The sequence below is a fragment of the Eubalaena glacialis genome, chromosome 16, assembly GCF_028564815.1.
Source record: "Eubalaena glacialis isolate mEubGla1 chromosome 16, mEubGla1.1.hap2.+ XY, whole genome shotgun sequence".
Lineage (NCBI taxonomy): Eukaryota > Metazoa > Chordata > Mammalia > Artiodactyla > Balaenidae > Eubalaena > Eubalaena glacialis.
The window spans coordinates 57,272,487-57,297,604 of record NC_083731.1 but is presented as its reverse complement, the minus strand read 5'-3'; the positions used below and the strand labels follow the sequence as shown (position 1 = coordinate 57,297,604).

The window sequence follows — 25,118 nt, the reverse complement described above, 5'->3', positions numbered from 1 at the left end:
TATATATATATATATATATATTAACACAATCCAAAATATTAATGTCTGACTGAACAAAGGAAATGAGTGAGGGGAATATATCTAAGATCACAACATTGTTCTGTTGCTTTGCAAGCTGGCAACAAAGTATTATAATTTGAGGGAATGACATATTTATGGGCAAGAACGATGAATTTGGTTTTGGAGGTATTAAGCTTCAGGTACCTTTGGGAAATTCAAAATAAATTTATATATGCCTCCAGGACTTCCTTGGTGGCGCAGTTGTTAAGAATCCACCTGCGAATGCAGGGGACATGGGTTCGAGCCCTGGTCCAGGAAGATCCCACATGCCACAGAGCAACTAAGCCCATGTGCCACAACTACTGAGCCTGCGCTCTAGAGCTTGCATGCCACAACTACTGAGCCCACGTGCCACAACTACTGAAGTCCACGCACCTAGAGCCCGTGCTCTGCAACAAGAGAAGACACTGCAATGAGAAGGCTGCGCACCACAACGAAGAGCAGCCGCCGCTCACAACTAGAGAAAGCCCGCGCACAGCAACAAAGACCCAATGCAGCCAAAAATAAAAATAAAAAATAAATAAATTTATTTAAAAAAAAAATTTATATATGCCTCCTCCTCGGCCATCTCACCTTGTTGCCTCACACTAATCCATCAGGGCTCACATTAGCTCTTACTTCCTTGGGTAAGTCTTCCTTGGCCACACAAGATCTATAGGCTTACAAACCACATAGGGTTTTCCTACCACAACAATTATCACACTGTAATACAAAATTATCAAAAGGTAGTATCACACACCTCAATAACACCCACCAACCTGGAAGCTCACTAATAGCGAGAACCTTTTCTATTTTATTCATCACCTTTCCAAAGCTTTATACTTATAATTAAACTCAATAAGTATTTGTTGAGTGAAGTCATGAGCCTGTTTCTGTCACACCTTCCTTTATATGTTGTATAACCATGTCAATATCATATAGTAAAGGTCCTCAATCTCCCAGCCTCAAAAATCTTTGACAGGTCATTTTCTCTACTCTCCTTTATACAACTGCTCAGCCAATGTTTCCTGCTACTTAGCAAGAAATAAAAAACTAAATTCTTATGAGAGTAAGAATGAAGAAGTCTTTTTTACAATATCAATATGTACACTATCCTATCTTATAGGCCTTAGAATAAGATGCAAATGGAAAAAGAATTATTTATAGGAATAAAAATAAAACTATCAAAACAACTGGTCATAATTAGTACACTCAAAGAAAACTTATTAAATTAACTTGACCATACTGAGAGTATCCGTATTACTTATCAAAGAGATAAATTTCTACAACTTCCCCTATAAAAGGATCAGACGAAATATAAAGTGTGCTTTAGCATTTTTATATCTATAGTCAAATCACAGTAGCCTTGGGGATAAAATGAATCTCCATTAAAGACGTACTTTATAAAAACTGATATGATAGACTTCTTCTCCAAAAGAGTTAGCAGAGCAGTATTATGCTTACAAAATTACACGCAAAAATGTCAAGAAACACAGTTAAGGTTGAAGCTCTGCTTAATTTCATTCCCTAGGGTAAATGTATTAGTGCATCTGTACAAGAAGGTGGATAACTCAATATTCTCTATGTACTTTCTGACATTTCTGGTCTTCATTTTTCAAATTTATGCACTAAAATAAAGAATGTGTCTAGCAACCATGATAGCTTCCTGCCTAAAGCAAAGTATTTACATGTGTCCTTATAAAGCTATCAGAAAAAAATTCTTGCTGACACATACAAAATGGTATGCAATAGAAATCTTCTATGGAGCAAACAATATTTTCTGAATATACCTAAGACATATAACTGCTGACTAAATGGAGAAAACTAACCTTGAACAAGGTCTTTCTTCTATTTACATGAAAAGCTTACAATTTTAAAACAATGTCTTAAGAAAGTTATCAAGTTTAACACCAGTCATATATGAATACTGTATACCTAAAAATGATTATAAAAGCAAATGTAGGGGAGACCTTCAAGATGGCAGAGGAGTAAGACGTGGAGATCACCTTCCTCCCCACAAATACATCAGAAATACATCTACATGTGAAACAACTCCTACAGAACACCTAACTGAACAGAAGATCTGTTCAGAAGACCTCAGACATCCCAAAGGCAAGAAACTCCCCACGTACCTGGGTAGGGCAAAAGAAAAAAGAAAAAACAGAGACAAAAGAATAGGGACAGTACCTGCACCTCTGGGAGGGAGCTGTGAAGGAGGAAAAGTTTCCACACACTAGGAAGCCCCTTCACTGGTGGAGACGGGGAGTGGCGGGGGGGAAGCTTCGGAGCCACAGAGGAGAGCGCAGCAACAGGGGTACAGAAGGCAAAGCGGAGAGATTCCCGCACAGAGGATCGGTGCCGACCAGCACTCACCAGCCCAAGAGGCTTGTTTGCTCACCCGCCGGGGCGGGTGTGGGCTGGGAGCTGAGGGTCGGGCTTTGGAGGTCAGATCCCAGGGAGAGGACTGGGGTTGTCTGTGTGAACACAGCCTGAAGGGGGCTAGTGGGCCACAGCGAGCCAGGAGGGAGTCCGGGAAATAGTCTGGACATATCTAAGAGGCAAGACATTGTTTCCAGGTGGGTGAGGAGAGGGGATTCAGAGCACAACCTAAACGAGCTCCAGAGACAGGCACAAGCCACGGCTATCAGCGTGGACACCAGAGACGAGCATGAAACGCTAAGGCTGCTGCTGCAGCCACCAAGAAGGCTGTGTGCACGCACAGGTCACTATCCACACCTCCCCTCCCGGGAGCCTGTGCAGCCCGCCACTGCCAGGGTCCGGTGATCCAGGGACACTTCCCCAGGAGAACACACGGCTCGCCTCAGGCTGTTGCAACATCCGCCGGCCTCTGCCGCTGCAGGCTCCCCCCGCATTCCATACCCCTCCCTCCTCCCGGCTTCAGTGAGCCAGAGCCCACGAATCAGCTGCTACTTTAACACTTCCTGTCTGAGCGAAGAACAGACGCCAGAGGGTGACCTACATGCAGAGGCGGAGCTAATCCAAAGCTGAACCCCAGGAGCTGTGCAAACAAAGAAGAGAAAGGGAAATTTCTCCCAGCAGCCTCAGGACCAGCGGATTATACCTTCACAATCAACTTGATGTAGTCTGCATCGGTGGAATACCTGAATAGACAACGAATCATCCCAAAATTGAGGCGGTGAACTTTGGGAGCAACTGTAGACTTGGGGTTTGCTTTCTGCATCTAATTTGTTCCTGGATTTACGTTTATCTTAGTTTAGCATTTAGAGTTTATTATCATTGGTAGATTTGTTTATTAATTTGGTTGCTCTCTTCCTCCTTTTTCTTTTTTTATATAAAGATATATATTTTTTTCCTTTTTCTCTTTTTTTTAGTGTGTATGTGTATGCTTCTTTGTGTGATTTTGTCTGTATAGCTTTGCTTTTACCATTTGTCCCAGAGTTCTGTCTGTCCATTTTTTTTTTTTTAAGTATAGTTTTTTAGTGCTTGTTATCATTGGTGGATTTGTTTTTGAGTTTCGTTACTCTCTTCTTTCTTTCTTCTTTTTATTACTTTTTAACTTTTTTTATTTTTAATAATTTTTTTAAATTATTTAATTTAATTTTATTTTTCTCTTTCTTTTTTTTCCTCCTTTTTCTTCTGAGCCGTGTGGATGACAGGGTCTTGGTGCTCCGGCCGGGTGTCAGGACTGCGCCTCAAAGGTGGGAAAGCTGAGTTCATGACATTGGTCCACCAGGGACCTCCCGGCTCCATGTAATATCAAATGGCGAAACCTCTCCAAGAGATCTCCATCTGAACGCTAAAACCCAGCTCCACTCAACGACCAGCAAGCTACAGTGCGGGACACCCTATGCCAAACAACTAGCAAGACAGGAATACAACCCCACTCATTAGCAGAGAGGCTGCCTAAAATCATAAGGTCACAGACACCCCAAAACACACCACCAGACGCAGTCTTCTCAACCAAAAAGACAAGATCCAGCCTCATCCACCAGAACACAGGCACTAGTCCCCTCCACAACCCACTGAAACAACCTTAGCCCCTGGGGTCAGAAACCAAAAACAATGGGAACTATGAACCTGCAGCCTGCAAAAAGCAGACCCCAAACACAGTAAGTTAAGCAAAATGAGAAGACAGAGAAACACACAGCAGAAGAAGGAGCAAGGTAAAAATCCATCAGACCATACAAATGAAGAGGAAATAGGCAGTCTACCTGAAAAAGAATTCAGAGTAATGATAGTAAAGATGATTCAAAATCTTGGAAATAGAATGGAGAAAATACAATAAACATTTAACAAGGACCTAGAAGAATTAAAGAGCAAACAAACAATGATGAAAAACACAATAAATGAAATGAAAAATTCTCTAGAAGGAATCAATAGCAGAATAACTGAGGCAGAAAAACGCAGAAGTGACCTGGAATACGAAATAGGGTAAATAACCTGAAAAGCAGAATAAAGAAAAAAGAATGAAAAGAATTGAGGACAATCTCAGAGACCTCTGGGACAACATTAAATGCACCAACATTCGAATTATAGGGGTCCAAGAAAAAGAAGAGAAAAAGAAAGGGTCTGAGAAAATATTTGAAGAGATTATAGTTGAAATTTTCACTAATAAGGGAAAGGAAATAGTCAATCAAGTCCAGGAAGCACAGAGAGTCCCATACAGGATAAATCCAAGGAGAAACATGCCAAGACACATACTAATTAAACTCTCAAATATTAAATACAAAGAACAAATATTAAAAGCAGCAAGGGAAAAACAACAAATAACACACAAGGGAATGCCCATAAGGTTAACAGCTGATCTTTCAGCAGAAACTCTGCAAGCCAGAAGGGAGTGGCAGAACATATTTAAAGTGATAAAAGGGAAAAACCTACAACCAAGATTACTCTATTCAGCAAAGATCTCATTCAGATTTGATGGAGAAATTAAAACCTTTACAGACAAGCGAAAGCTAAGAGAATTCAGCACCACCAAACCAGCTTTACAACAAATGCTACAAGAACTTCTCTAGGCAGGAAACACAAGAGAAGGAAAAGACCTAGAATAACAAACCCAAATCAACTAAGAAAATGATAATAGGAACATACATATCGATAATTACCTTAAATGTAAATGGACTAAATGCTCCAACCAAAAGACACAGACTGGCTGAATGGATACAAAACAAGACCCGTATATATGCTGTCTAAAAGAGACCCACTTCAGACCTAGGGACACATACAGACTGAAAGTGAGGGGATGGAAAAGATATTCCATGCAAATGGAAATCAAAAGAAAACTGGAGTAGCAATTTTCATATCAGACAAAATGGACTTTAAAATAAAGACTATTACACGAGACAAAGAAGGACATTACATAATGATCAAGTGATCAATCCAAGAAGGATATAACAATTGTAAATATTTATGCACCCAAAATAAAAGCACCTCAATACATAAGGCAAACGCTAACAGCCATAAAAGGAGAAATCGACAGTAACACAATCATAGTAGGGAAGTTAACACCCCACTTTCACCAATGGACAGATCATCCAAAATGAAAATAAAGAAACACAAGCTTTATACGATACATTAAACAAGATGGACTTAATTGATATTTATAGGACATTCCATCCAAAAACAACAGAATACACTTTCTTCTCAAGTGCTCATGGAACATTTTCCAGGATAGATCATAGCTTGGGTCACAAATCAAGCCTTGGTAAACTTAAGAAAATTGAAATCATATCAAGTATCTTTTCCAGTCACAACGCTATGAGACTAGATATCAACTACAGGAAAAAATCTGTAAAAAATACAAACACATGGAGGCTAAACAATACACTCCTTAATAATAACCAAGAGATCACTGAAGAAATCAAAAAGGAAATCAAAAATACCTAGAAACAAATGGCAATGAAAACACGACAACCCAATACCTATGGGATGCAGCAAACGCAGTTCTAAGAGGGAAGTTTACAGCAATACAATCCTCCCTCAAGAAACAAGAAATATCTCAAATAAGTAACCTAACCTTACACCTAAAGCAATTAGAGAAAGAAGAACAAAAAAACCTCAAAGTTAGCAGAAGGAAAGAAATCATAAGGATCAGATCAGAAATAAATGAAAAAGAAATGAAAGAAACAATAAAATAGATCAATAAAACTAAAAGCTGGTTCTTTGAGAAGATAAAAAAATTGATAAACCATTAGCCAGACTCATCAAGAAAAAAAGGGAGAAGACTCAAATCAATAGAATTAGAAAGAAAAAGGAGAAGTTACAACTCACAATGCAGAAATACAAAAGATCATGAGAGCTTACTACGAGCAACTCTATGCCAATAAAATGGACAACCTGGAAGAAATGGACAAATTCTTAGAAAAGTACAACTTTCCGAGACTGAACCAGGAAGAAATAGAAAATATAAACACACCAGTCACAAGCATTGAAATTGAGACTGTGATTAAAAATCTTCCAACAAACAAAAGCTCACAACCAGAGGGCTTCACAGGTGAATTCTATCAAGCATTTAGAGAGCTAACACCTATCCTTTTCAAACTCTTCCAAAATACAGCAGAGGGAGGAACACTCCCAAACTCATTCTACGAGGCCACCATCACCCTGATATCAAAGTCAGACAAAGATGTCACAAAGAAAGAAAACTATAGGCCAATATCTTTGATGAACATAGATGCAAAAATCCTCAACAAAATACTAGCAAACAGAATCCAACAGCATGTTAAAAGGATCATACACCATGATCAAGTGGGGTTTATCCCAGGAATGCAAGGATTCTTCAATATATGCAAATCAATCAATGTGATAAAACATATTAACAAACTGAAGGAGGAAAACCATATGATCATCGCAACAGATGCACATAAAGCTTTTGACAAAATTCAACACCCATTTATGATAAAAACTCTCCAGAAAGTAGGCACAGAGGGAACCTACCTCAACATAATAAACACCATATATGACAAACCCACTGCAAGCATCATACTCAATGGTGAAAAACTGAAAGCATTTTCTCTAAGATCAGGAACAAGACAAGGATGTCCACTCTCGCCACTATTATTCAACATAGTTTTGGAAGTCATAGCCATGGCAATCAGAGAAGAAAAAGAAATAAAAGGAATACAAATTGGAAAAGAAGAAGTAAAACTGTCACTGTTTGCAGATGACATGATACTATACATAGAGAATCCTAAAGCAGCCACCAGAAAACTACTAGAACTAATTAATGAATTTGGTAAGGTTGCAGGATACAGAATTAATGCACAAAATCTCTGGCATTCCTAAACACCTACAACGAAAAATCAGAAAGTGAAATTAAGGAAACACTCCCATTTACCACTGCAACATTAAGAATAAAATACCTAGGAATAAACCTACCTAAGGAGACAAAAGACTTGTATGCAGAAAACTATAAGACACTGATGAAAGAAATTAAAGATGATACAAACAGATGGAGAGATATACTATGTTGTTGGATTGGGAGAATCAACATTGTGAAAATGACTATACTACCCAAAGCAATATACAGGTTCAATGCAATCCCTATCAAACTACCAATGGTATTTTTCACAGAACTACAACAAAAAATTTCACAATTTATATGGAAACACAAAAGTCCCCGAATAGCCAAAGCAATCTTGAGAACGAAAAATGGAGCTGGAGGAATCAGGCTCCCTGACTTTAGACTCTACTACAAAGCTACAGTAATCAAGACAGTATGGTGCTGGCACAAAAACAGAAATATAGATCAATGGAACAGGGTAGAAAGCCCAGACATAAACTCCCGGCCATATGGTCACCTTATTTTTGATAAAGGAGGCAAGAATATACAATGGAGAAAAGACGGCCTCTTCAATAAGTGCTGCTGGGAAAACTGGACAGCTACATGTAAAAGAATGAAATTAGAACACTCCCTAACACCATACACAAAAATAAACTCAAAATGGATTAAAGACGTAAATGTAAGGCCAAACGCTATAAAACTCTTAGAGGAAAACATAGGCAGAACACTCTGTTACATAAATAAATCACAGCAAGATCCTTTTTGACGCGCCTCCTACAGAAATGGAAATACAAACAAAAATAAACAAATGGGACCTAATGAAACTTAAAAGCTTTTGCACAGCAAAGGAAACCATAAACAAGACAAAAAGACAACCCTCAGAATGGGAGAAAATATTTGCAAATGAAGCAACTGACAAAGGATTAATCTCCAAAATACACAAGCAGCTCACGGAGCTCAATATCAAAAAAAACGAACAACCCAATCCAAAAATGGGCAGAAGACCTAAATAGACATTTCTCCAAAAAAGATATACAGATTGCCAACAAACACGTGAAAGAATGCTCAACATCACTAATCATTAGAGAAATGCGAATCAAAACTACAATGAGGTATCACCTCACACTGGTCAGAATGGCTATCATCAGAAAATCTACAAACAACAAATGCTGGAGAGGGTGTGGAGAAAAGGGAACACTCTTGCACTGTTGGTGGGAATGTAAATTGATACAGCCACTATGGAGAACAGTATGGAGGTTCCTTAAAAAACTAAAAATAGAACTACCATATGACCCAGCAATCCCACTCCTGGGCATATACCCTGAGAAAACCATAATTCAAAAAGAGTCATGTACCAGAGTGTTCACTGCAGTTCTATTTACAATAGCCAGGACACAGAAGCAACCTAAGTGTCCATCGACAGATGAATGGATAAAGAAGATGTGGCACATATATACAATGGAATATTACTCAGCCATAAAATGAAATGAAACTGAGTTATTTGTAGTGAGGTGGATGGACCTAGAGACAGTCCTACAGAGTGAAGTAAGTCAGACAGAGAAAAACAAATACCGTATGCTAACATATATATATGGAATCTTAAAAAAAAAAAAAATGGTTCTGAAGAACCTAGGGGCAGGACAGGAATAAAGACGCAGTTGTAGAGAATGGACTTGAGGACACAGGGAGGGGGATGGGTAAGCTGGGATGAAGTGAGAGATTGGCATGGACTTACATATACTACCAAATGTAAAATAGATAGCTAGTGGGAAGCAGCCGCATAGCACAGGGAGATCAGCTCGGCGCTTTGTGACCACCTAGAGGGGTGGGATAGGGAGGGTGGGAGGGAGACACAAGAGGCAGGAGATATGGGGATATATGTATATGTATAGTTGATTCACTTTGTTATAAAGCAGAAACTAACACACCATTGTAAAGGAATTATACTCCATAAAGATATTAAAAAAAAGAAAGCAAATTTAAACTGTCTGGGATGAATTCAAATCAAACACTTGAAAGTTTGCTACTACTTTCCCACGATGAATTGAAGTATTTACTGAGCTTGGAATACAGAGTCAGTGGGGTGAAAGGTCACCATACAACACAAACATCTATCAACTGGAACACTTACGACACTTAATTTAAAGGATCTATTAATTTGTTTCCCCCTGTAAACAAATTTGCTTCGCAGCAATGGCGATATCATATCCACAGCTGTAATCCAAGCCTGCAGCCAAAGGCCTGGGAGATAATATCCTCTCACCAAGTATTTGGTGAAACTTAGGACTTCTTGGACAGGACACTTAACAAAGTTTTTCATAAGTTACAAATAACTCATGAAAGTGTCTACCATTTGCAAGTTATGTTTTATCTTAAAAGTCTATAAAAAATGTACAATTCTCTCAAGATTCATTTAGGGCCTGACACATCAAAAATGTAGTCTCTGGCATAGTGCCTAACTCAGTGTAAATGTTCCTTTCATATGTGTTCATTGAGGTGGTGGTAGCAGTAATTACCATGATTCCTCAAATGTGAGGAACCAGCCCTAAGAATTCAAATCAGAGTGACTACTTAAAATGTAAAGAATCCAACAACAACAAAAAAATAATAAAATTTAAAAGTAAAATTTAAAAAACAGAGAAAAAGTCTAATAGATACCCATTAAGTAGAGATAAAAGCACAAAACACTACCTTAAAGAAAAGTGGGGAATGGCTAGATGGTCAGCAATACTATTGGCCAGAAACAAATGAAACTGCTGACATCCAATACTTTTTATCTATGAAAATGACAATTTTACGTGGTTCCACTTAGTCTAATGAAGTAACTTTAATCAAAACAGAAAGCAAGTTAAACTTTTTCTCTTAAAATTTTTAGACATAATTTCAATCTTAAGGGCCTGAATTATATGATGTCTTGAGAAATACTCCAATCTTAAAATGCTGACTCTATACATTGTCAATCATTTATTCATTCAACTCATTCAAAGAATATGTTTTAGTTCTCAGTCCAGGGATTGTTCTAGGTGCCAGGATAGTGAATAAAGCAAACACAAATCCCTCATAAAGTTTATTCCAGAGGGAGAAATAGACAAGACATTTGCATATACACACACAGATACCTAAATGATGCAACATGTCAGATGGTGATAAATACAACAGTAGAAAAACAAGAAAAGAAGCACAGGGAGGGTCAGAGTTGGGAGTGGGGAGTTTAAATGTTTAAATATAATGGTCCAGGAAGTCCTCCTCAGAGAATGGCATTTGTGCAAATACCTGAAGGAGGTAAAGAAGGAAGTGAGTAGAAGGCACAGAGGCCATGAGGCAGAAGCAGAGCTGCAGGAGCCCCCATATAGTCTTGCGAAGTTAGTCAAATTACTTACTTTCTTGTTAAGTTCTGATGCTTTCTCTTCAAACTCTTCTAGTTTCACCTGATCTATGCAAATATCTAAAATTGCAATGACAAAATTTTTCTTAAATTCATTGTTACTTTAAAAGTTGAGAAAGAAAAAAATCGCAGAGAAAAATTAGAAATAGTGTCAGTAACAAAATAAACAAAATGGTGAAACATATAATGTTGGAATGGAGAAGGATTTTCTAAGCATGATACCAAGGTCACAAAATATAAGGAGAAAGATAAACCCAATTACAATTCTAACCTTGTATTAGGCAAAAGGAGGAGGGAGTTCAACTGTAACATACAATACTGAAAGGTTGCTATCCTCAATTCATAAATATTTTGAAAAAAGAGGAGAAGAGGATAGTCAATACCAACTAGGAAAATGTGCAATAGTAATGAGCAGAAAATTAGGAATAAAAAAATTAAAAATTGCTAAATCGTAAGAACAGATACTTGATTTTCCCTAGTAATATGAAAATATAAAAATTTTTAATGAGAAATAAGCAAAGATTAAATGATCCCTAATGTCAAGTATTGGAGATAGCACAGGGAACCCTACTCTCCTAAAAACAGTGGAAGTATAATTAAGGAACTTTGCTGATGAGAAACTATGCAATATGTACTAAAACTTAAAATTAGTATTTTCTTTCACCCAGTAATGTATTTCTAGGACTTTGCCTTTAAGCAAGAATATTCATTAAAATATTATGTTAGCAAAAAACTGCAAATAACTTAAATGTCCACCAATAATAGATTGACTAATAAGCTCTGATATGTATCCACATGATGGGATACTTTGCAGGAGAAGTAATTCATATTATGAATGAATTCATTATGGATGTCTCATGAATGTACTGTATCCCTTCTTTCTTTTTTTAATGAAAGTAATAATGAACATGGTTTAAGAAAACATACCACAGAACAAGTTAGGAGAAGCAAGAGTCAACCAAATCATTGTGTCCAAAACTCAGTCCCGCTTCCTAAATGCTTCCTCTTACAGCTCTGGTGGTTAGCTTCCTAACTCTAAATAAAGTGTGTACACCATTATTTTCTGATTTAACTATTTAGGACATTATAGATAACTTCCTACTATGAAATAAGAAAACACTGTTTCCTATCTAATCCCAATTTTTGATAATTTTTTACTTTCATTTGGCTGGCTCTGTAGCACTAAATTAATACTTAATCCTCTGATTCCTGTTGCACAGACAGCATCTCTTGAATCCCTCTTTAATATATGGAGTTATCTGTGCCCTATACTTTCCAACATGTCTCCCCTACTGTCTTCTCTCACCTAAGCGTGTAAATACAGGGACACTCTCTTCTGTATTTAAGTCTTCTGCATTGTGTCTATAAGTTTATTCTAAACATTTACAATCAATAAACACAATGAACTTATTATAACTATGTAACATGTTTCACTTATGTAGCCAAGAAGTATTCAAAGATTATATAGTAGTTCCTTCTCAAGAATTCAATGTCAAAACCTCTCACCTACTCAAGAAAAAATATTCCTAATGTCCAGGTAGAAAAAGTTTTCTCTTCAGACACTGTTCAGAATCATTCCACATTTTAGTTTGCTACATATTTAGAGCATATTTTTCTTCATTTCTATGTCCCTCCCACCCCCAGGAACTCCTAATTTCTTCTCTCCTGCAGAGAGAAACAAGTATTCACTTTATCAGTCTCACTAGTATTATCTACTCCTTTCTCATTCTATACATTCCACACTTCTTCCTGAACTCAAATATTATATGAAGAAAAAACAACTTCAAGCAAATAATAGATATTCCTTTTTAATGCTAAACCAAGATTTGACATATGGTAACTTCTTAAACATTAGTTACAATGTAGAATCGGGTATGATGTCAATGACCATTTTGTACTCTGTTACTTTTAAATCATTTAGACACATCAAGCCCTGGTCATTTGGGAAAGAGTGGTTTGCAGAGTCATGCAGATCCTCCAAATGGTGACACATCTCATCATACAATATCAAAATAATCAGATAGGGTAATACCACCACTGATCTCATCAGAAAAAAATTTAGAACTGCAAAGCTGCCAAGATGATGGCAGCAAGTACAAGTTTTCCAAAACTCAAATATTTACTTGACTATTCCAATTTTATCATTGGTAACATATTCTATCATTTTCATTGAAGTTACAGACACATTTCATTTCATTTGTAGGAAAGCGTGTGCCAAACACTCACATCTGAGTAGCCAGAATTTGTATGACAACCCTTTTTTCAAAGTTCAAAAAAAAAAAAGCAGGCATTTCAGCTGGCAACTCAGACAATTACACAAGTATTTCCTATTGGACTCTGGTTTGCAGCACAAGTGATTCACACACACTATATATTGAATATTGAATATATTCACACAGAATATTGAAATGATGTGTGTGCAAAGGTAAATATTTAATAAAATTAACTTTTTTTAGTTCTTTATCAAGGACATTCTTAAATAAAAAATGGCACTTTTTTTGTTTCATTTCTTTTGTTTTACTGAGAATAAAGAATCCCATGGCTACCAATACAGTTTGGTGCCACTGTCTTGATTCACAACAAAGTACCAGCAGTTTTCCCAATATTGCTCTGAAAATATCAACAGAATAAAAATGGCAAATAACTGTCTCAGTATTGTTATGAAAATAGCTTTGACTATTAGGACCTCCTGAAAAGGTATCCAGGACCCTCTGGAGTCTACAGGCCACACTGTGAGAAACAACACTCTAGCACTAACCCATGGGTAAGGGGCATAAGGTATTTCCATTTAAGTAACAGAGAAACACTCACCAACAAACTGACTTAAATCTAAGTCTAGTCTTTTTCGATATGTGAAGTCTGGATCCATCCCATCTCTATGCAGTACAATCTGGGATACACACTCATCAATTAACTTGAAGTACTGCTGCCTAGAACCAAGGAAAAGAATAAATGTACACTCTATTAGTGTAGCTTTACATCAAAACAAAATATTTCAGTAGCTTGATTTCTAGTTCAATAATATACAATTGTATAGTTTCAACAGTTGACATATAGATTTAACATGGGAGTGAGAGTAAATACAATTGCCACTTTTCTTCTAATGATTTTAACACATTATATTTTTTATGATCTTTTAGCTATAAATACAGTGTGCTTTAAAGATCATTTTCTTACAAAAGTCAGAATCTTGACTTAATTAGTAGGCAGTAAGAAAGAGAATATTAAAATGAAGTGATATGTACTTAAAAGCAGTCCTCAGCAGAGACCATCAACCTATCACTGTGCCATACTGAAAGAGCTACCATTAATTCATTTTATTAATACAAACCAAAAGATATATTTTCTAAAAAATTATCTGGAAGGTTCTTAAAACCATACAGTTCACTGTTTTTAGAATGTTTGTGATACTGTGAATTATAAACAATATCAAATGAACGTTCCTTACTCAAAAGAAAGCTAGAAAAATTCAGTATAACAATTTTTGTCCAAAATTTAAATTTAATTAAAATCCCCAAATAGGCTTCATGTGTTAGTACAATTAAGTTCAATCCACCTGTGTTAGTAATAAGCTAAAAAACATCGCTTAAAACTCAAGCCAACAAATGTGATAGAAATATCCAGAAGATTTTACAAACAAAACCAAACTACAGTGATAGAGAGAGTGATAGAGAGGGTGGGTAATATTCTAATGAGTACAGTCCTCCATCCAAACCACCACTTAGGACTATTTCTTCTCAGTGACTTTTTGCACAGTTTTCCTCTCCAACCCCTTCTCACCACGTATGAGATGATGCCTCCAGCTACTTGAGATTTCCTTCCCTGTATACTATGACCTACTGCCCTGGACCTATTTACCTGGTACCTAATAAACCATCCATTATGCTGAATAAAATTCACTACAGCTTAACATTAGCAAATAAGACAATGTTCATTAACTGTCATAGAGTAAAAATATTCAAGACATAGTATTCTTGGATACAAATTAAAGCAAGAAGGTATTATCAATGCTTTCCTCAATTTTCTCAACTTCTTTCAATGAAATAATCTCCCATTCCCTAATATTTTAGCTATAATAACCACATTTACACTTGAGGTACATAAATTGCACACATGTTTCTATCTATCACATTTAAAAACTGAGATGATGCACTCTGTCCCTTTTTTACTCTTATTTAATGTTATCTTGATGTTGTTTTAATAAAAACAAGGCTTAAATTAACACAAGTTATTGTGTGTAATTTTTTAAAAAAACATAATGTCATTAAGTGTTTTCTCACTTCCACCACCCTAAATTATGAGCTCATTTATAATGTAGCTGAAAATTCATGCAAAAACTCTTTCAGTAAGGCAATACTAGTAAAGAACAATGTACTTCTGGATTCCAGAAATGTAAATCTAGAAAATAATCTCTATGAGTGATATTGATAAGGTAGTGAATATGTCAGAGGAATATGTAAACAACCTAATTAAGGGATAAACATAAATGTCATTACTTCATTAATAAAAGTCATTTTTGTTGGAGAATATTTTGAAATCACCTTCACTTTCTCTGCAGTTTTTTTTTTTTTACCAAATATCAGAAATTATCTCCCATGCACATTCAACTAACATGCTATTTTGCACACAATAAGCCATTAATAATTTGTTACAGAATTGAATTTGATCTTCTATCCACCTTCCAATTATCTTACTGCATTTGATTTTTCTTGGGGACCTTTGATGTACATTCTCCAATCGAGTTCCATTTCAGTAAAATTTCCTTTCGTTCCAGATGTGAAAATAAGCAAAGATTTTAATTTTCCTATCCACTAATTCTTCTAAATGAGAATATTTTGCATTCTACAATGAAAATTAACTTATAAAAAACTTCAAAAATTGTACTTATTAATGTCAATATTAATTTTAAATGTTCATCAATCGAAAATGTTCAGATAACTGAATATTTCTGAAAGGTGAAATCTAGGTCCATTCGAGATAGTAAAACTGAAAAATGAAGGTAAATCCAAAAGAACAAGATTTATGAATCTTGGACTGCACAGCAAAAAGAGTAAAATTTACAGTATGTTAATTAAAAGGATGAATTTATAATAAAAATATTATGTAAGTGACCACAATTCTGACTCTATCTTGTAATAAATGTATACTCACTCTAAGAATCAACAACAACAATAATAGTAATAAATAACTGAGAATTTTGGAACATAGGAAAGAATCGATGGGATCATCTTCACTACAGCAGTCATGCGAAGAATTCTGCCTTCATAGCAACCATATCTGGAACAAAGACCAAGGGCCTCGGGCTTAAAGAGCCAAGAAAGAAGGCAACATAGAGGAGTATCAAACTTAAAAGGTGCTGCTCAAAAAATGACCAAACTAGATGAACTTCTATGCCTCACTAATGTCACTTTGGTAATGCTACAATGTAATATTTCTTTAGACTCTTGATTCCACTAAAGTGAAAGGCTCGCCTGAGCGTGCCCCACTACAGTTGTGCTTTTTAATCTGCTTTGAAGTTAGACACAACCACATGCCCCCCGGAACACAGACGAAGGGATTAAATAACCCCCTTTGTAACACTATAGACACATTCAATGCTTCGAAAGCAAACAGCAGTCTTAAATTCTTGGAAATTCAAGCGGCAAAAAGTCAGAGGTTGACAGGACCAACCACACAGGTATCAAGAAAAGGATGGGGCTACTTTAGAATAAATGGAAGTTCCAAGTTTATTTTTAGGTAAGTCTTCAGGAGAGTACAGTATTACAATTAGTGGGGTACCTATGATACTTAAAAATATTATTAATCAAGTATTAGTATTTTTTACCTAGCATTTATAAAGTGGTTAAATATTTAAAGTGTCTTATTTTAATAAAATATGAGAAAGAAGCAAATGAAGTCTCAAAACAGCTTCCTGAACTCTATTTTAGAATACCATTGGGATTTCCCAATTCTACAAAGGAAAGAGGTAGGGTGGATGATCTGTACTCATCTCGAAGAACCTAAAGTTTTACCGTGTTTAGACTTTTATTCTATTCACTTGTTAGGTACATCAAAAACCTAAATTACACCCTCTGACATCACCTAGAGGACACAGCCTGAATGAGACTGTCTAGCAACTCCTTCTACTTGAAATTAGAGTAAGAAAAGACATACTACCCATAGTATTTGAGAATAAAATTTCAGCAAAATTAAATTAAAGGTGGCCAAAATGGTTTTATATTCAAAGATCTCAGCTTCCTTCATAAAACAGTAATAAAAGAGTTAAGAGGGTATAGAGAACATTTATTGAGCATACACCATATGCCAGATATTTGGCTAGGAGTCTCACGCATGTTACCATTTTAATCTTCATAACAATCCAGCAGCTTAAGTGTTACTATCCATATATAACTACAGATAGACATGGATAAACAATTATTTTCTGTAAACAATTTGTTACGCTCAAGATGCCTAGGATATAATCAAACTTGAAAAGTCATTTGTCTAGCTTTCTGATACATTAGCAACATTAAACACAACTGCATTATTAAGGAACTTGCTAGCTACTTAAACACTAATAAAAGTGATGTTTAGTATCTGCCATTCCTACTGCCTAGGGACTAACCAGAAAACATTATTCATCATGCAGTAAACTAGTAATTTGTTGCTAGTTTGCATTTTTATTCAGCTGAAAAGTTGTAACCAAGAATCTGCTGGAGCTTAGAAAGTAATAGTAGTATCATTTTATACCATCTTCTACCTAAATATATGCCCAGATGAAACAGTGCATTCTATGAATCAATATTATGAAAGAAATACAAAACTTAAAAATATCTGCTTGCCCAAATCAAACATCAGGTAAATTTCACAATTAAAATAGTTTTATTAGTGAAAGAAAATATTAGAATATAGCTTTCTCTTACCTTATAAAATAATCATTTCGAATCAGCAAAAGATGCTGCAGAATTGAAATGAAATATCCCTCTGCTCTGGTTTCCTTAACTGTGTTCCACACCATGTTGTGAAGATCATTCGCTTCAGTAAACTGATTAAGGAATATGTGGATTTATTTATCCTCTATACCGAACAACTGCAATAATGTGACACGGAATCTGCTCTGTAAGGCTTCAAAAGATTATTGTGTATCTTAACCTAAAATAGGCATCATATATACTCAGCATATAATAAAACACATGTAGTTAGGAATGAGAATAGAGGGAAAACTATGTGCAAATGACAACTTGACCTGACACTTCCTGGCTTCTCCTCCACAATCAACTCCAACCAATATTCCTCTCTTGAGCCAAGATACTGCTGGCAGAAAGAGTAGTGGGCAGCTGGTTGTGAACGAAGTCTTTGGGTTCTGGGGGAGCCCTGACCAAGAGGGCTGGTGCTAGGCATTACCTACCATGGGGCAGCCCCAGTGGAAGACAGAAAGGTGGCAGATCCCTGGACAAGCACAGACAGGTGCAGATGCACAGAATTAACAAAGGCCCATATGAGGATACACCCAAGGTACGGGGTAGGAACTAACCAGCAGGCTAAGGGCACCTATTCCTAACGATGAAGGCACTAGGGGGAGGGGAGGTGCCAAACAAAAAGAACAGATTGTACATGTATACATAAGAGGCTTCTCTAAAAAGCATCCATTTGTAGATTGTAACATCCATTTGCATATGCATGTATTCACAAAAACACACATAAACTAATAAAATAAAAAAGGTTTATACAAACATCCTTCTGATTCAATAAAGGTTTGATTTTATATCATTTATCTAGAAATGGCTTCAGAAGTTTAATATTTTATGGGGTGGGGGCTGTTTAAGGGTTAGCAGTAATTTTACATATTTGATTAGACTTCAGAACAAAAGGATATTCAAGTTCAGCTCTAATATCTTCGAGGCGATGGAAGAACTCAATCAAATCTTCTTCCTTATGCTCGTCAAAGACTTTAAGTTGTATATCCAGGCCATCATTCTTAATACGTTTTAAATTCTAGAAATATTAAATAGGAATTATAAGGAACGGTTTTGTTTTTAACAATGCAAAAAATTAATGAAAAACATAAACAATAAACCAACCATTCAACTTGATTTACAGCATTCAAACACTTAAAGTGTTAAATAATACTCAAACCTTATCATCTATTTCAAAAATAGATTTTATACTCAAGCCTTTTTTCCCACAGATAAATTATTCTTGAAGGTAATTTATCTAAATTTCCCCCTACTCAAGTAATTCTCTAATTTAAATATTAATAAGGAGACTGCAGGACACTTACTGGCAATATCTCTTTCAATCCACAACGCATAAATTCATTTCTGATGTGAAGCCTGAAGTCCAAATCATCAGGAGATGTAACAAGAGCATTGATAAGCTGCATACATGCTACCTACAATAAATTACACAGCAAGACTTAGACTTGGATTCTGACATTAAAGAAGGAGTAATAGAACTGAAACATCAAGGCTGTGTTCCAAGTATTATCAAATATCTTCCTTCACAGGTGAGTCTATAAAAACGATAATTTGTATGTAAAATATTTTAGTCAATTATAAATTAGACAAGAAATATAGTTGCAGTGGAATTTTTAATTCACTCCAACCAAAAGTTAAGTTCTTGTCCAAAAATATCATTCCATACACATAAGACGTAAACTGAACACACACTAGTTGAAAAACTATAAATATCCATAGATAGATCCCATCCTAAAATAGGATAATAAAATAATTTCCCATTCATCAAGAGGAACCCAAAGACTTTAAGTCAACAAGAGTTAACAAAGGCCTGAAACTAGTTAATGGGGTTGTTATAACCAAAAATTATATTATGAACATTGCACAGCCAATTACTAGACGTTAACTTATCAGGCAATGGTTCCTACACTTTGACAAAAATTCAGCTTACTGTGTGTTATGCTTATTGAGAAGACATAAAGGAATAACATAGCTAACTAAATGCTTTAGTATATAACTTAAATGATGAAAATTAAAAATCGCTGTATTTTCCCATTCATATTTAACACTCCAACTTTCAACCTGGATCTCCTTTTTTTTAAATCCCTGGCTTAATTATATCTTTTCATTATCCAAAATCTATATAATGGAAGCAAAAGAGGTTGCTTCTAGAGAAGCAAAGAATTCTTTGCTGTTGTTGATGATGTTATTTTTCTAAGTCCACATTCTACCAAAATCTAACAAGAAAGACCAGCTTACTGATCAATGTGTTTAACCTCATGCTGTTCCCTAAATTGTCCTTTCTCCATCCCTTAAGGCAAGGTTTATATGAATTTAAAATGCCATTTTGGGATTAAGACACCAACAGGGGTCTCAGTTCCTGCTGGTTGAAATATACTGTAATTGTTCTATTTGATATCTAAGCACTAAAATCTGGCCAGCATGCCTCTACTGTCAAAACTTGAAAAAGAGGGAAAAGGAAAACATATTTAAAAGAAAAAAAGAAAAAACTTAAAACGGCGTCTACCTTTCCAGTACACGTTCACTCAGCTGTAACCAGTTCATGTCAAAAAGTCAAGTTTAAAATGCTTTCTTTCCACTTCCTTGCCAGTCATTACCCAATACCCACAAATGTTTTCTTCAGCATTTTGAAAGATCTCAAACAGCATACAAATAATTAAATTAGCATACTAATTTAATTTCTCTACGTTCAGAGAAATTAAATTAGTATTAGTCACCAGGTTTCCAGGAAAAGATGCAAATTATAGACAACTCAAAGAAAGCAGCAAAAATAAACAACATAAAAATTAGCAGCAAATATCACCTAAATGGAAAGTTGACATGTGTAGAATAATATTAGCATGAAATTGAGGAAAAAGAAGGGAAAAGAATCATCCAAATTACTCCCAGGAAACGTTTTAAAAGGCAATTTTTCACAAAAGGAAAACTAGGAACTGACTTAAGCTGAAATAATGAATTTAATTCTTTCGGATCCCTTCCGAATTGTAACAGTAATTTGCCACTATCATGACCTACAACCACTCTTTGATTAATTTATATCATGTAAACATATGTCTACATACAGTAAAATGTATTGATTTATGTCCTTACAGATAAAAAAATTCTATAATCAAGGTAAAGACCAAAGAGTTCCTTCTAGGTTTCTAATACATATATTGAGACATTTAGACATTTTTTATCACATGATTTCACACTGGTAGAGCATACCAGCATAAGTGAGAGCCAATCTGGCATCTATCCCATATAACTCAATTCCTAGAGACAGTAGAAAAGGCTCAGGAACTAAAAAGGTAAAATAGGACATGTTGCCTACCCTAGCGAAGATAAGTAGGTTCAGTAACACAAATATACTATGTACTGTAAGAGATGTGCTCAGTATATGATGAGAATGTGGAGACAGTAAATAAAAACAAGGACAGCTGAGGAACAGTACTGACTCTTAAGGATTAATAGGGAGACAGCCAGATGAAAAGGAGGACCAAGATGTTTAAAGCAGAGCAATTTACATGTTCAAAGACTTGGGCTCTTTTGCTGAATTACAAGGAATTCAGATTTCCTGAGCAATTTGTAAGGCGGGAAGTGGGAGAGCAGGGGAAGGACTCAATAAAGATGAAGCCAGACAGATGAGGCACAGCTTCATGTGCCGAGTCAGAACTTTCTGACTCAGGTGGAAATAGGGGAAATCGTAAAGGATTTTATGCAGAGGAACGGCGATAATAGAGGTAATAGATTCAAGTTAAGAAGCTACCATAGAAGTAGCTTCGTTGAGCAATGAGGAGGTCTTGAACAACATTTGAAAAACATTTGATGGCTGGGTGAACATGCGGTTGAGGCAAAAGAAAAGAATTTACAAGTCCTCCCACCTTTGTTGTTCAACTAGATAGGACGTGGGACCATTAACAGAGACATAAAATGCAAGGAAAGAAACAAATTTCACAGGAGAATAGGATAAATCCTGCTTTTAAAATTCTGAGATTGAAATGTACATTAGGAATCATACATTCATTTAAGAAATTAGTTAGTGAATGCTGGAATATTAACAGAAGCTCAAGGAAATAATGAAATTGTGATATTCATCATAAAGAATTAATCACTATGTTCTGTTTGATGTTCCAAAAATGTAGCATATATGATCTCCATTAATATGCATTAATTATGCCATACTAACAGTTGCAACAGCAGGCAAAAGCTACCTTCCTCTGGAACTGACGAGGGTAAGAAAACAAGAGTTTCTGCCCTTCTGGGAGCATCCTAAGTTATCTGAAGGTTCTATCTTTGGGTACCAGACCTTCTCTGTTTACTAGCTCATGCATTTCATTCCTTCCAAGCCTGTTAATGATGTCTACTAAGCACTTCTTGGTGCTAGGGATGCAGCTATGAAATGAAAAAGACAGAAATCACTACTATAGAAAGAGAGGAGGCAAGATTGAATCCACAGTTTGAATTGCCTGGGCAATTCAAAGGCTGACATTTATTAAGATAGAAAAAAAATCAGCATAAACAGAGGAAACAGGCTTGGGAAGAAAGATCAGGACTTAAGTTTTGGAGATGTTAAGTTGGAAATATTGTCTATTATTGATCCTCATCGAAAAAACTAGAAAAGGAAATTGGATATAGGAGACTCCAGTTGGAGAAAGAGATTACCATAGCATTTGTATGTAAAAACCAAGATCTTAGATGGAATCATCGAGAGAGTAGTAAAGAGAGAGAGAAGAGGAGGTACAAGAACTGGTTGGGACATTTCAATTGTAGGTTTTGATTTGAAGGTTGAGGAAATGACTTAAAGAAAAGTAAAAAGCTATCAACGTGGTAGAAGATAAATGAAGACACTGTGGTGTCCTGGAAGAATGGGAGAAAAGTGTGTCAACAGGGAGAGTGATCAACTGTGTCAAATGCTCTAATAGGTCAAAGAAGATAATTACCACTGCATCCGGCAAATTGGTGACTTGAAGAGAAGTTTCTACAAAGGGACAGAACTGCCGTTGCACATGGAAAACATTTTCCTTCTCACATGTACCATATGCAACCAGTAAATGAAAGCATACAATTAAAATTGGCTCTAAAATATTCTCCTTGCTCCATATGTACCTTTATACTTTAGAAATACTGCTTATTAACCTTTGGTTTAAACAAGGCTTATAAGTAAGACATATCTTTAGGTGTTAGATATGTACTCAGTTCTAATGATTTGGAAAGTAAATGCTATAAACTCATTTGTTACTCTTGCCCCAATTATAAAAAGGAGGCTCACATGAGAAAAGGTATTTTTAACATAACTTCTAGCTGTAAAGATGTGTCTGCACACACAGGCACGCACATATCCAGCTAGAATTCAGGACAGTTGAGGATTTCCTCAAGAGCAGCAACAGACTGAAAATGTCCTACAAAAGCTGAGACCAGCAAACCCCACAGAGCCAAGGATTAGGAAAATAAGCAGCCAAAACAGTAATTACAAATAGTGGGACAAATGTCAGCAATGTTGTAAACTAGAGGGGTAAAGACATATAACAGGGGACGAAGTAGATAAACTGTAAGCAAAAATCTCAAAGATATTCAATATGAGGGATAGAGCTTGTCAAAGGCAATCTTAAGAACAAGGCAAATGATCAAAGGAAAATCATTAGAAGTAGAAAGAGGTTAAACAGCAAGACAAAGACACATGCCGGAATTTACATCACTTAATCAGCAAAGCAGCTTTCTGCCCTTGAAAATGAAGTGAGAAGGTTTCTTCATGTGTGAATATGTATCACCTAAATTTCTTCTAGTACACAATTTAATTTACTGCTATCACTATGTGCAACACAAACAGGAGAAAAAATAAATACTTTATGCATCTTTAACCTTTGGTTCCCAACCCTTTTCAGACAAACAAGTTTAAGCACAAAATTCCAGGTATACTAACAGCAGTGATTCTTGAGCCTCAAACACAGGCCTGTCCAGGTTTTTCAAAGGCCACCAGCACAGATGCTTTCTCCATGATTATGTGGAAGGAATTGAAAAGGTATCCAACAAACAGCAAAAGCAAACATTCGTTCACACTTGGTCAACATATTCATCCTGAATATAACATGTTTTCACATGTAAAATGATGGCTATACTACAATGAAAACATATCAGCTTCCTAAGCTAAATTCATACTGGAAACAAGCACCAGTAAAGTACTTAAATAAAAATTCTATCAGAATCTGTGAATACTTACTATCTGGGCCTGGAAGACACAGGTTAGACTGCTATTCATCTTCTCTACCCCATAGCAGAAATCATCTGTCTCTCTTTGCACAATCAAATTCTACATTATCAAGTTAAAATGAGTAAATGATGCTTATAGAGAAATATCTTGCCTCCAGTGCAACTAAAGAAACTCCAAAGAATTTTAAAATCTCATGTGCTAATTCAGAATATAAACTAAAATAGACTACTACATTATGTAGACAAACACAGAAAGAGTGAAGTATATTAGCATATGTAAAGTCCTATAATTTTACTTATGTTTCCAATTAAATATTCGGTAAATGATAGACACAGTAAGAGGACAAGTCAGAGCTTGAGGTAACTGCATATATCTCATACAGATGCAGAGAAATAAACTGAAGGATTCAAGAGGCCCTAATTTATATGAACAGGAACAGTTGGATTCAAGACAGAACTTGGATTTTTAAATGTTTATTCAGACACTCCCCCTGAGACATCATGAATTTCCTCTGTGTTCTCCCATTTTGTTGAAACTCCTAGTATCGCAATTTTCATATGAAACATTAGCCAGCTATAAATTCCTGAGTATAAGCTTCTTAAGGACTTAAGCAGTGTATTTCATTCATCTTTATAGTTCTAATATCTAGCAGAACCCTGAACGGTAATCTCTGAATAATTAACTAATTGACTGGTTAATTATGAAACTTTGCAGTTACCTTGAGTCGTGAATTAAGTGTATCTTTTTGGTGGTCTATTGTAGCATAAGTGAAAAAATGTATTACACAGACTCAGAAAATTGGCAGTATACTCTAGGAAAAAAATGTTTTTTTTAGTTTAGTAGGTGTGTGCTCCACATGACAATATGAGTTCACGTTATTATATTATTTTACTCTGTTTCTTTAATGTTTATTAGCTTAATGGCATATTATTTACTAGTCCATTTTAATATGTTTAACATTTTGATTCATACAGATACACTAACCAAAATGCTGCAAACCTCAATAAAAGTAGTGGTAAAAAAAAGAGAGGAATTAAAATAAATTGATCTCTGCATCCTTCTGGAATGCCCCAACAATGATCCTAAAGATAAACGTTCTACTATACTCTGTATTCTTCATTTGGTCCTTCATTAAATGTGCGAACGACTTACTTGATATTAAAAATAACTCTAGTTAACATTGACTTTTTTGAGGGGGTAGGAGATACTTGATACAAAAAGAAACAGTAAATCAAGATATGACTATTCATTATAAGAAGACCTTCATTTGGTCTCGTGCAAAAT

The 25,118-nt window shown here is 35.7% G+C and overlaps 1 protein-coding gene across 2 annotated transcripts in view; it reads right to left on the bottom strand.

The window, feature by feature from the left end:
* DIAPH3 (diaphanous related formin 3) overlaps window positions 1-25,118 on the bottom strand; it is a 571,929-nt gene that overhangs the window by 360,619 nt on the left and 186,192 nt on the right. For both annotated transcript variants that reach the window (XM_061171200.1, XM_061171201.1), the window contains 5 exons: window positions 18,949-19,059; window positions 18,544-18,662; window positions 17,591-17,707; window positions 13,500-13,618; window positions 10,684-10,748 (listed from right to left, as the gene is read on the bottom strand). In XM_061171200.1, the coding sequence (XP_061027183.1) occupies window positions 10,684-10,748; window positions 13,500-13,618; window positions 17,591-17,707; window positions 18,544-18,662; window positions 18,949-19,059 (531 nt within the window). The remainder of the gene's footprint in view (window positions 1-10,683; window positions 10,749-13,499; window positions 13,619-17,590; window positions 17,708-18,543; window positions 18,663-18,948; window positions 19,060-25,118) is intronic.